Source organism: Natrix helvetica (genome assembly GCF_964273705.1).
Source record: "Natrix helvetica genome assembly, chromosome: 1".
NCBI lineage: Eukaryota > Metazoa > Chordata > Lepidosauria > Squamata > Natricidae > Natrix > Natrix helvetica.
In genome coordinates, this window is record NC_138548.1 from 193,207,720 (window position 1) to 193,221,775 (window position 14,056).

At 41.6% G+C, this 14,056-nt stretch overlaps 1 protein-coding gene across 2 annotated transcripts in view; it reads right to left on the minus strand.

The window, feature by feature from the left end:
- The window catches only part of LOC309389037 (complement C3-like), a 213,395-nt gene extending 199,547 nt beyond the window's left edge, over positions 1-13,848 (minus strand). Inside the window, exon 1 of one of the 2 annotated variants that reach the window (XM_081946931.1) lies at positions 13,728-13,848. In XM_081946931.1, coding sequence (XP_081803057.1) covers positions 13,728-13,798 — 71 coding nt within the window. In that variant the 5' untranslated portion in view covers positions 13,799-13,848. The remainder of the gene's footprint in view (positions 1-13,727) is intronic. The other variant, XM_081946932.1, reaches the window with a different exon arrangement.
- Positions 13,849-14,056: the final 208 nt, after the last annotated feature.

Consider the following 14,056-nt stretch of genomic DNA (forward strand, 5'->3'; position numbering starts at 1 on the left):
GCCAAAATAAGTGAGACGTGGTTTTGTGATTTTGCTTTGCAAGTGACATGCCTGGTGATATGCTCTACAGTACTTGCTTGCTGATTACCTTTGCTGTCTAAGGAATATGCAGGAGCCTTCTCCAGCACCACAGTTCAAAGGAGTTGATTTTCTACCTGTCTTGCTTTTTTGAGATCCAAGCATGGGAAGCTACAAGGAACATAATAGAGAGGACTAACCTACATTTCACTGCCAGGCTGACATCTTAGCTTTTCCATATTTGGTTCATGTTTATTGTTTCTATGTGACTCAGAGCAACCCAACGTTTTATTTCTGGGCTGCATTCACTGCTTTGAGCGGTCTGTGATACCAGGAAAGTGATTTTTTCCACATATTCTTTCTCTTCACCATTAATTTCTATTTTGAGGTTTCTATTCCTTGCAGTGGTTATGAGCTTGGTCTTTTTGATGTTCAGGAAGAGACAAAATTGTTATTTTCTTCTTTGAAAATTTTCTTCTTTTTTTAAAATCAGAAGTTACATGTTTTCTTTGATTTCGGAAAGGAGGGTTGTATTGTCAGCAGCATATCAAAGATTGTTGATATTTCTTCCTCCAATCTTTACCCCAATTTTTTATTCTTCAAGGTCTAGCTTCCTCGTGATAATTTCAGCGCACAGTTTGAATAAGGAAGGGGAGAGAACGAAACCTTGTAACATTTGTTTTTCTATCTTAAACCAATTGGTGTCTCGATATGGTGTTCATACATTGGCTTCCTGATTGGTGTACAGTGATTGCACCAACTTGACCGAATGTGCTAACAGTAGTACCCCTAAGTCTTGTAGGGCTCTCCATACCTTCTCAGGATCAACAGAATGGAATGATTTCTTGTAGTCAATAAAACATATGGACATGAACTTTTGATATTCCCAAGATATTTTCCATGATCCAGAGCAGATTTGCAATATGGGCATGGGTACAACAACCCTTTGAGAAGCTGGCTTGGATCTCTGGTAATTCCCTTTTGATGACTGATGCTAGACATTGTTGTATAATTTTAAGCAGAACCTCCCTGATTTGAGAAATGAGAGCAATTGTGTGATAATTGGAGCAATCAAAGGGAGAGTCACCCCCTTTTTTTGGCAGTGGAATGAAAACTGAGCATTTCTAATCCTGTGGTCATGTGTTGATTTCCCAGATTTTCTGGCACAGGTCTCTAATGACTCGGGGTAGTACAGTTCTCAGTAATTCTGCAGGGATAGTGTCAGCAGCTGGAGTCTTCTTGTTTGGGAGTTGGTTCATCGTCCATATGATCTCTTCCTCAAGGATGGCTAGTTCTATTTCCACTTGTCTTGCCTGAGGCTGGGCCCCTTTGCTACCTGCATACAGGTACCTGTTCTGTACAGGTGAAACTCAAAAAATGAGAATATCGTGCAAACATTCATTTATTTCAGTAATGCAACTTAAAAGGTGAAACTAATATATGAGATAAGACTCATTACATGCAAAGCAAGGTAGTTCAAGCTGTGATTTGTCATAATTGTGATGATTATGGCGTACAGCTCATGAAAACCCCAAATCCACCATCTCAGAAAATTAGAATATTACATGCAATCAATAAAACAAGGATTGTACATAGAACAATATCGGACCTCTGAAAAGTATAAGCATGCATATGTACTCAGTCCTTGGTTTGGGCCCCTTTTGCAGCAATTACGGCCTCAATGCAGGGTGGCATGGAAGCTATCAGCCTGTGGCCCTGCTGAGGTGTTATGGAAGACCAGGATGCTTCAATAGTGGCCTCCAGCTCGTCTGCATTGTTCGGTCTCATGTCTCTCATCTTTCTCTTGGCAATGCCCCATGGATTCTCTCAGGCAAGTTTGCTGGCCAATCAAGCACAGTAATACCACAGTCATTGAACCAGGTTTTGGTGCTTTTGGCAGTGCGGGCAGCTGGAAAATGAAGTCAGCATCCCCATAAAGCTCATCTGAGGAAGGAAGCATGAAGTGCTCCAAAATCTCCTGGTAGATGGCTGCATTGACCCTGGTCTTAATGAAGCACAGTGGTCCAAAGTCCTGTTGCTCCTTGGTCCAAAGTCCTCTTTTCTGATGAAAGCAACTTTTGCCAAAAGACACCAAAAACTGGTTCAATGACAGTGGGATTACTGTGCTTCTTTGGCCTCTCCATTCTTCCTCCATACTCTCGGTCCTTGGTTTCCAAATGAGATGCAAAAGTTGCTCTCATCAGAAAAGAGGACTTTGGACCACTGTGCTTCATTAAGACCAGGGTCAATGCAGCCGTCTACCAGGAGTCCAGGGTGATACTAACGCCGAATTGCAGGCGGCGACATTTTAATGCACCCCTGTGCATCACAATGGTTTGGGCCTCCGCCATAGCACCATCTACTGGCAATTGTTGGGATGTCTGCACCATGTCTAATTTTGTGAATATTTTTCCGGGGCTTAATGAATGTAGTAGGTGCTGTACAATGGGTACAGGGTAAGCGCTTTGTTGTAGTGCTTTATTGATTGTTCACTTGTAGTCTGCGCAGATGCGGACAGACCCGTCAGATTTGACAGGTGTCACAATAGGGGTCTCCCAGCATACGTGATCAACCAGCTCTAGGATTCCCTGGCCTACGAGCTTAACAATTTCCCTGTCAATTTTGGGGCGGAGAGCAAAAGGTACTCTCCTGGGTTTTAGCCTTATGGGGACTATATTGGGGTCCCCACATACTTACCAAGACCAGTGCCGAAAATGTCCCCAAACTCCTTGAAAATGGCTTCAGCGCCGTTGTCTTTCAAGGCGTTGATACTGGTAACTTCTAGGCCCAGGACTTCGAACCAGTCAAGCCCCAGGAGCCTCTGCAGGTTGCCGCTGACTACCGTCACTGGGAGTTGGCCGTTGAAATGCTTGAATTTCACCCGGAAGGTGCCTTGGCCCACGATGGGGACCCGGTTGCCCTGGTAATCGTGTAGGCGGATGTCTGGGGTGCGTAGATGTTGTTTCTTCAAGCTGAGGATAGCCTACTTGGAGGTAGACCATGGCATGATGGTCAGTGATGACCCGGTGTCAATCTCCATCTCACATGGAGAGTCCTCGATGAGGACTGTGACCTTCAGCTTTTTTGGCCACCTGGTGCGGACTTGGCCGATTGACGTATGGTAGGTGACTCTAGCGTCGCCCTCTGAGCGCTGTGGTGGCTTCTGCCAGGCCCTTTGGTTGGGCCTCAGTTGGCAGTTTGGTGCGCTTCTAGGCTGCCAGGTAGTAGCAAGGAATTCGCTCCGGCACACCTTGGCGATGTGCCCTTTTCGCTTGCAGCGCTGGCAGGTAGCATCGTGGAAACGGCAAGCTGATCTGGCATGGTCTCCTCCGCAGCTAGCGCAAGGTGGGAGATGCGTTTGAATTTGCGTGCCAGCTGGGCGCAGCTACTGTGCATGCAGCAGCTGTCATCTTCCTCACCTTCTGAGCTCTCGGGCTCTGCAGCCTCGTGATGTACGCATGTACTCTTTCGCACATCTTGTGGAGCGCTTTGGCGCTGCAGAGTTTCAGTGGATTTGACGGCAATTTGTATCATGAGGTTAGATTTAGCGAGTAACCTCCTCTGTAGATTAATGTCCCGCACACTGCAAATTATGCGGTCCAGAATCAGCTCGTCCAGGTCTTGGAACTCGCAGTACACTGCGGCCTTTCGTAGCGCCGCAATATACTTGTTGATCGATTCGCCCTCCTTCTGGCTCCTGATGTTAAACTCATGCCAGTGAACGTGCTTGAACGGCTTGGGGGCATAGTGGGTCCTCAACGTCTGCTGCAGCATGGAACAGGTGACTGATTGTAATGGCATCGGCTCAGAGAGGTCTTTTGCCGTTTCGAACACTTCCCGGCCACAGTATCCGAAGAACATGGAAGGCCCATGAGTTCGTTGGCCTTGAGGAAGCAGTGCTCGGTGACTGGGTCATACGGAGTCAGTGGGGCGTGCATAGCCATTTCGTGTTCTGAGGGCGTTTTGAGTTTGCCGCTCAAAAATGGCTGCTCGAAGTCGCATTGAGCTCTGGGCTGGATGTGCTTGCTGGATTGCTACGCTCTTTTTGGTTTGCTTAGTTGCCTTCCAAACCCACCTTCATTGCCAGGTAATGGATAGGTAATGGATAGGCACACACAGGCTAACAGTAACAACAGCTCTTTATTAAGTACAACAAGTAAGAACAATCCAGCAAGGGTTGAGTCTGACAGCAGCCCTTTTATAGGGAGCTGTCAGACCCTTCGACCAACAGGATTAAACCTCTGTTCTTATCAGAACAGAGGACCTTGATGGAAACCACTGTAGTTAAAGCAAGCATCTAACAAATTCCAATTTCAGTTGAAGAGTGTGTTGTCAGGGTACAAATCATTTCAGGAAATAATAAAGTGTTTACAACAATATTCATTGCATAAATATCAATTATATTAATATTAATAACATTCATAATCATACTATTTATTAACCAAGTTAACCTATCTTCCTTATATCTCTAATCCTTTCACATATTTTCCTGTTCCTAGCTCCTGTTTTTGTCAGCTAGTCATTGATAAAATAAGTCCCAAGTCAAGCAATATTCAGTGTCTTTCCCCCCCCCCTTAATTGTAAGTGTTAGCTTATCCATTTCTGCACATTCTAATATTTTTCTAACCACATCTTCATCTGTTGGGATCTCTTCACTTTTCCATTGTTGTGCAAATGCTATTCTTGCTGCAATCAATAGATGTAAAATCAGATATACATTCCCTTTGTTATATTTCTCTGGTAAAATGCACAACTGGTTTCAAGTTTATATGTTGTTTTGTCATTTCTTTCCAGCCATGTATGTATTTTTGTCCAATATTTTTTACTTTTTGACATGTCCACCACATATAATAGTACGAACCAGGCATCTGGTGACATTTCCAGTATTTTGCAAATTTATCCTTAAATATCTTTGTTATCCTTAAGGGTGGGAAATGCCATCTATAAAACATTTTATAAAGATTTTCTTTGTATGCAGTAGACATTGTTAATTTATAATTTCTATTCCATAATTTCTGCCATTGATCCAACTCAATCGACTGGCCAATTTTTTAGCCCATACTATCATTGTCTCTTTTACTTATTCATCTTCCATCTTAATACTTAACAAACAGCTATATATCTTCTTTATTAATTTTTCATCTGTCCTTGTTAATATCTGATCTAATTCTGTTGATTCTTTATTTAAACCAGAGGTGGTATTCAGCTGGTTCGCACCAGTTCATGTGAACTGGTAGCGGAAATTTGCCGTGAGTCACCGAACTGGTAGTGACCGCTGGCTGGCCACACCCCCAAACCAGTCACCTGGTCACTGTTCGCTCACCCACTCCGCCCGCCTGCTCGATGTTCGCTCACCCCGCCCATCCCAGCCCTATATATGTTCCCTTCGCTTCGCCACACAGCCCAGCTACGCGCCTCACCAGTCGCATCCATGCCTCACCCACTCTGCTCAACTCACCAAAGGTAACTAAGCATGCCGCCTCCTCACCCTTCACCTTTGGTCAGGGGCCAGGATCCCAGGGATGCACCATTCCCCGAGGCCCCGGAGCTGCTGCCTGCCTCGACTGGATCGGGGAATGCACTATTCCCCAGCTCCAGCCTTGCCCCAGAGTGGCCACCGACTCACCACCCACTCTCCCTTTACCAGTCACACATGTGTGGGATCACAGATTTCGCCCCAGCAGCTGGGACTGGGGAAATCTTTCCAATCTCATCACCACTCCAATCTCCCTCTGCACCACTCCTTGCTATCAAGATCTGTCTACAGAATCACTGTTCTGTCCTAGCTACATGTTACTTTGTGTGCAGCTTGACATGCAGCTAACCTCCAATAAAACAGACTGTATGTGTAGATCTGGATGCTTTATTGAAGAAACAGGATGGGTAAAAGTTGGAAAAATAGAAACACATACAATAATAACCCAAATACAAAATAAGCAGTGTTGAGTTGCTGGTGATCTTTATATGTCTCACACCTTGTGTTAGGATCCTCTGGTGGCTGACTGAATAGGAGTTCCTCTCAAGCAAATACAGAAGACAGTGCAGAAGACTCGTTCAATTGCTCTTTGGCCTTTGCTGATGTTTGTGCTGTGATTATAGGCTGCTGCACCTTACATAAACTTTATGTTGGAGCTGATTTGTGGTTTTCTGCACCTGTGCTGCTGCACACAGAGGGCTTGCTTGGGCTTGCAGTTCTTCTTCCACAGAGAACCTCAAATCAGGTTCATCATCATTAGATTTATATCCTGCTTTTGTTTTCTACAAATCAAGACAGCAGCATATATAAGTTTGTTGCCTTCTAGTTTTCCACTCTGGGAGGTGAATTGGGCTGAGAAAGGGACTGGCCCAAAGTTACCTGCCTAAGGAAGCGCTAGAACTCATAGACTCCTGATTTCCAGGTCAGCACTTTAATCCCCACATCAAACATATACTAGTGTTAAAGCAGTGCCTACCCACTTGATCCAGCATTTTCCAAAGGCAGCCTTCAGTTCTACAAATTTGGTTTAGTTTGTCAGCCCCAAGTAAGGGCCAGGAGGAAAAAAGTACTGTCTTGCCATTTTGTAATAATGGAATGTCAACAGTTGAAGGCTTTTACAGAAGGGAAAGAAATGGGAGGTTTTCTTGTCAGGCCGTCTCCATAGTAACACCATAAGCATATTTATTACAAAAGCAAATGTAAAGCAATGGGGAAAAGAAAAACATTTTTAGATGGCAGATTAATGAACACATTATCTTGTGTGAATGGGAGATTAAGGCTGTGTAAATCAAATCACTCTAATATTATATATTGCAAACAAATGCCTTGTTATCATATCTTGATATCTTTAGTCACATTCTACTGGCTCTGGCTATGTTTGCATTTAAACAAAGCAATTTGACAGTGAGGCCTGCTGGCATTTCCTCCTTGCAGTCTGATTACATGCGCAGTTTCTCATAAACTGTCTGCTGCAGTGTAATTTAATTGGCTTCTCAGAACTATCTGGTTACTTTTGCAAACTATGGGTGTTAGATACTTATACCAACTACAGTGGTTTCCACCAAGGTCCTCTGTTCCGGCGGAAAGAGAGGTTTAATCCTATTGGTCGAAGGGTCTGACAGCTCCCTATAAAAGGGCTGCTGTCAGACTCAACCTTCGCTGGATTGTTCTCACTTGTTGTTGTTAATAAAGAACTGTTGTTACCGTTAAGCCTGTGTGTGCCTATCCATTACCCAATCCAACAATGGGGTACATGGAGTAACCATATACCCCATAGTAACCAATAGCTCTTGCAGGAATGTATCCTCACATAGATGATAGATAATAACGATTGCACTTCCACTATGATATCAGAGTGCATGGATTGTCAGAATTGGCTTATTTAGATGATGCCCATGTGTAAGAAAGTCGGGTGTTGGCAAAGTCAGGAAAGTTAGGTGACGGGAAATTATTGGGGGGAGGGAGGCAATAGAGGCAGGCTAGAAATCCACAATGGCACAGCCAATTTCAAGCTGAGGTTCATTTCTGAGAAAGAAATATTGTGCCTGTGTGTCATGAAGTGACATCAGAAACTCATGCATGACTCCTACTATTAAAATTCTCCAGTGCTGCGGATTGTTGATTCAAACAGTATTAGAAATTGTATTTATTTATGTATTTCTTTATCAATCCTTACAAATATATACAAATTATTGCCATCTAATGTTGGGCCCCATTTCAAAAGCCCTAAAAGAGGACTATTTTCACTTTCCTCCAGAATGATTGGCATTTGAGTTGAATTGAATTGAATACTTTATTTGGCCAAGTTTGATTAGACACTCAAGAAATTTATCTCTGGTACAGAAGCACTCAGTCTACTTGCAAGGCAACAGAGAAAATAATAACTTAGGGATCAACCTGCTCTAAAGTAAAACTGCTACTGAGAAGGCAATTTTAAGAGGGACTTTCTGGTGAAAAGTGGGCTTCCTGGCTAGACAATGATGGTGAACTTTTTGGGATTAGCGTGTCAAAAATTTGGGAGATACCTAATTTGACTCTTCTTGCATCTCTCGCACATGCACTTGCATGCCCCCAATGAAAGAGGCTCAATTTTTTATATATTCATTATTTTAAAAAATACAGCGCAGTTGTGTGGGTATGTGATTCCCTAGGATCTGTCTTGTGCTGCTTTCCTTCAGAAGGCCTTCTCTTTATGTTGAGAAGCCCCTGCGGTCTTCGCATTACCTGAGCCCTTCCTTCTTGAAGTGGCTTTGGAGAAAGCTCTTCTATAGCCTCTTCTGCCCCATAAAACCCTATGAAAGTTTATCACTTTCTTGTGTGATTTTTGGAGGCTTTGGAGGTTGCATGAGAACATGATCTTCTTGCATGGAGATAGAGACTTCCCCACACAAGAACTAACCTCTGAAAACCACTTCCAAGAATAGTTGTTGGTTGTTGGTGAAGGCTGACTTATCACTCAAGAATATTGTGCTATTGGTCCATATGGACCTAAACCGTCCCGAAGAGACGGTGAACAGGGAGACAAATCCTTGCTGGTCTCAGGGATATCGCAAAATCCCTGATTGACCCAAGGGAAGCTCTCCAAGCTGGTGGTAAACAGACATCCCCAGGCTGACAAAGTTGGAGACGGCTCCAGAAAGAAGGCAGTGAAAGTGAGTCCATCTGGTGAGATTTTTTCTTTGAGAATACTGCCCAAAGAAACTTTTTTAAAAAAAGATAAATTAGTCCTTTAAGCAAAAGAATAAACCGGCGAAATTTATCTTTATTGGACTGCCTCAGAAAGTTTTTTCCCCCTTTCTCTTTGTAACAATGTTTTGTGGATTGAAGTGATTGTAATGCTTCCCGTTTCTCCTCTTAAGAAAATGAGTGGATTTTTTTTTCTCTATTCTTTGCTACCTTATTTTTTGGCTGAACTAAAATCTTTTTTTTAAATTTTACCAATCCTCCTTACTACTGCTTATTGAATTTCATTAAAGACACTTGAAGACCTTTATTTTCCATAAGTTTGAAATAAATAGGAGAAAGTTTGAATCTGTCACTCAGAAGCCAGAACTTGGTTTTTTTTTCCCTGTTTTGAAACAAGGTATCCTTTGTTCTCTCTCCTTTGATTTTACTGACTCTGTAATTGGAGACTTTGCAGCTTGCTTGTGGAGACTGATAAGGACTCAAGGGCATGGACTGTTTTGGCAAGTGCTTTTGTGAAATATCTTGGCAAGGGAGGGAAAAGAAAAGAAGAAGATAGAACCCTTCCTTTTTAAAAAACTAAAAGGGACTTGTGCTTAAGTCACTTCAAAATAAAGGCGCGCGCGTGCGCGTGCGCGCGCGCGCACACACACACACACACACACACACACACACACACACACACACACACACACATATATATATATATATATATATATATATATATATATATATATATATATGACATTGAAGGCTAGAGTGACAGTGGATTTTAGACTCTTTTTTCTTCTTTCTCCTCTTTTTTCTTTTTGGAAATATGTATCAATATGCAGATGAGGAAACCTTAAGTTTTCAAGAATTTTTGGTTGGAATTCAAAACATATTGGAAGGATTTGCGAGATTTGAGAAAAAGTTGGATAGACTATTGTCTTGTACGGCAAAAGATGAAGGGGTTGGAGCCACAAAAATTAAAGAAGACAATGAAGATATAGAAGATAAAGATAAGATATCAGATGAACTTACTAATGGAGCACTTATGAGTGAAAGTGGAAAGAAGGGAATATGGAAAAATGAATTTGAAAATCAGGAGCTCTATCCCTTGTGTCAAGATATGGAATTAATGATGGAATTAAGAAGAGAAACAGTTCCGGAAATAAGTTTGATAATCAAAGATATGCTAATTTCAATACCAGTTCAAGGGTGACGAGACTACTTGAGAGATCTTTTAAGCAAAAATGTGCGGAGAGAAGTTTTAAAAAACCTTATAAAGAAGTTAATAAGAGAATTGACACAACAACTGGCAAAAGATATAAGACTGTTCCATTACTGGAAAGATACAGGTTGATAATGAATGTTGATATTAAAAAACTTAGTTAATTTTTGGTTATTAATAAGTAGGACGTTGTAGATGCTTTTAGATTGTTTTTTTTAATGTTTATTCGTTAATAAATAATTCGTTACGATAATAATAATGAAATAATAATTTTAACTAGTAAAAGCAACTTGGATATAAACCACAAATTGAGACCTGGAAAAAAGAATTATTAATTTTATTAACAAATTTAGATTTTGCTATAATGAGGTAATTTTTTGGGGGTACTTATAAACTTTATTAACAATTTTTTTTGTTTAGATTTTGTTATAAAGATGTAATTTTTCTTGGGTCTGATGAGAAGAGATGTGATATAAATAGTAAATAATTTTACCTAATTATAATAATAATAAGGAAATGCTAATGGATAATGTTTAATGATTTCTACATGTGTTGGCATTGGTAAAAGCAATTAGATATAAGCCTTAAAAAAAGGGCGGGGGGAATGTTTAGATATCTTATTAATTGGTGTTTTTTTGTCCTTTCAGAATATGTTATAAGAGGGTAACTATTGGAGGTTTATTGGAATAGTTAATGAATGCCAGAAGGTGGTTGTGTCTTTAAATACAAATGATTCCAGATAAAAGCACGTTTAAATAACTCTAGCTAAATGAGAATGGTGGTACCTTGATAGTAAAATTCATAAAGATTCTTGATTTAAAATGTACAATTCAATATGAAGTATAAATAATGATTGTGGTAGTAACACACAAAATCTATTTGTAACCAATCGATACACTTTCTACACGATGTAATGAAGGATGATTCTTTTTTGTGTTTCTGTTTAATTAAAATAATAAAAAAATTGGGAAAAAAAGAATATTGTGCTATGTCCTTTGACATGTGTGTCATAGGTTTGCCACTATTGTATAGCTAAACTCTTTTTTTATATAAAGGTTTATATAAAATATACTCCTGTGTATTTATAATTCAACCACCTTACCTAGAAGGGATTTATTGAAGATAGCCAGGTCAAGTGATGGATTCTTGACAACACGTCGCCATCTCCTTTATGAATGAGGGCATCATCCAGCCCTCAACTATGAATATGCCACCTCCTATGTCCAGCTACCGTTTCCTCCCTTGCTGTAAGTATCAGCCAGGAGGGCCTAGATCTACCTTACAGATGACTAAGCTCATTCCACAGAGAACCATGCCACAGGCCTGGACAAATCCCAGATGATTTAGCAGGATGTTACTTCTCATGTATCATGAGAAGACCTTGTCCATCCAGCATCCAACTTAGAGCAGATATGAACAAGTTTATCCATAAAGTGCCTGGCCATCAGGATCTCCCAGGCCCACTGTACTAAAAAAAAGTACAAGACACTTCAACAGAGCAGAGAAACACATTATGAAAGACTAAGAATGTTCACCCTGCACACCAGTGACGTGCAGTGAGGTTTATGGCTGGTGAGGCTGGTGACGTCATCAGGAAGGCGGGGAATGGGGCCACGTGTACTGGAGGCTCAGGCTGCCTCAGCCTCCAGCACACGTGATCCCATTCCCCGCCTTCCTGAGCGTGCTCTGCCAGCTCGTGCTCCACAGTCCTCGAAAGCGACTGGGGAACGACGAGAACCATATTGCAGTCGCGAGGAGCACGGGAAATCCAGGAGAGGCAGGAAGGTTCTCGTCGTTCCCCAGTCGCTTTCGTGCCTTCGTCATCCGGGAGCGCCGACAACATTTCTGCCTCCGCCCTCCGCAGCTCCCGGGCGCGCCCGGATGGATGTATATAATATTATAACATATATATGGTTTTCTGTGATGAGCCGAATAACAGAAAGAGGGAGTAGTGAGCTCCCTCCCATATTTGGGCATACCAGGGGTTGTAACACAAATACATACCTATTTCCCTGGCCTTGCTGATAAGGAAGAGAGCCTGTGGCTTAGAGGCAATTACATCGGCCTGGTATGCAATACAGCCCTGGTTCGAATCCCAGTAAGGGTATGGCTAGCTGATGAGAGCTAAATAGCTTGAAATGGATCCATACTAGTCTCCCTTTATTTATTTATCAGCACAAATACAACATACATATATATATATATACACACATACATATATATAATATTATATAATATTATTTCATGAAGAGAGGTGAGGCTCTGCTTCCCCTGCCTCCCCTGACCGGACGTCCCTGCTGCACACCTTCATATGTTTCCTTGGATTAACAAAAATGTATTTCCGCGTAGCCAAGAACTGAAGCTCAGATAAGGTTTCATGGTGATAATTGTCAATAATTAAGTTAATTGTGCTAATCCACATATGCCTTTACAAAACACTGGTTTCTTCTGCTGCAATGATCACATGCCCATTATTGAACAGCTGTTGCTTGTGTTATTGTAATGGGCTGACATACATATATTGCATTATATTCTTCACATCAATCCAAAGAGCAATTGAACATGAACAATTAAAATTTACAATTCTTTTTATGGACTTTTAAGAGCTGATCCTTTAAAACAATATCTTAGGCAGTCTGACCATGGATTTTGTACATCTAGTATAGTTTCACCCATTATTATTGTTAAACAAACCCAACAAAATCCTTCCTGAGTTTCTGCTTATTGAAACCCTGACAAGGAACTAGCCATTGAGGATCATACTCTGGAGGGAAAGGTAGGAGGACCTGTCCAAAACCACAAGCCTCGCTTTTTACAATACCACTTGAACACACACCCCAAACACAACTGCCTTCCCAAGGTGAAAAGGAAGTGGCCCCTGCGTTAAAGGTCTTAAACATCGTCTCCTATTTGGAGCTGTAGTGTTTAGGTTTCTGTTCCTTTAAAAGCAATAAATCGATTTGGATTCCATGCCAAGTCCCTAACAAAGTCCCCATCTAGCATAGTGTTGAGATCTGTTCTTGGATGTTCCTGCTTTGGGTTTACACCTACAGAGAGTTTGTTTGCAATCCTAAATGGGACCAGAATTGACAGCTTACTTTTCTTTCCTGCAATAAGAGTTGTTATATGTATATTGACAAATCACCTTCTCTACCTCCTCCTTCTCCTATCTTTTGCTTTTTCAGTAGATGATCCTCCATACTGGGACCAGAGAAATATGATCAGCCTAATTGCTGCTATCACTCATACATCATTTAGTTACACATACTGTATGCCTGCTACAAAGTCATATCTGGTTTTCCAGTATAGGTACACACAGCAAAATAAACATTTTCTCAAAACAAGTAGATAGGCCAGTCTCTCTGTCACTGAAGTCTTAGCAATGATGGCAAAAGGTTACTTGAAGACATCAGAAACAAAGTGTGTGGGACGGCTGTTTTCTATATATTCAACTTCATTGTTTTCTGGAAGTTGCTGACTCTGCTTAGCAATGGTTATAGATGCCCCCCCACCCCCAGCCGTAACTGAGAGCAAGAGGTCTTTATATTTGTCCGGGGAATCTTCACTCCAAGGACAATTCCTCAGCTTAGAACTTCAGGGCCTGTCAGTATCCCTTATTGATGATTATACTTTTACTCCTGTCATGGGGATATATTGGACTTTCTGAGAAAACTCCAAAGGGTTTGAAGACACCTGCAAGTAAATTCATTACCCCGCAAAGGACCACAGTTTTGGATGTGATGGTTGTGTTTAGCACAGACCATCATGGAAGAGAAAGCCCACAAGGCATCCCCAACACTGCTTTACTTCCCCTGCTAAAATATCTATGATACTTACAGACCCCCCTGGGAAGATGCTGGAAAAGCAATCAATAGAGCAGCCACCAGATACAGAGCCATCCCCTCCATTGTAGTCCAGAGGGACCAGAGAAGTGCTGACAACTCCAGTATTTATCCAGAGAGCCTGCTTTGAAGCCAAGCCCCTTTGCAATTGCTGAATGTTTAATCAGTACATTGGGGGGGGGGGGGAGAGAGGTGAGGAGGAGCTTGAGCAAGCAGGGAATTTCAGAGGAAATTAATGAGGCCCTTAAAAACCACAGTGGATTATTTATCTTCTCTCTTAGTTCAACATGATTGCTAAATAGCATTTTTTTGCAATTTGTTCTA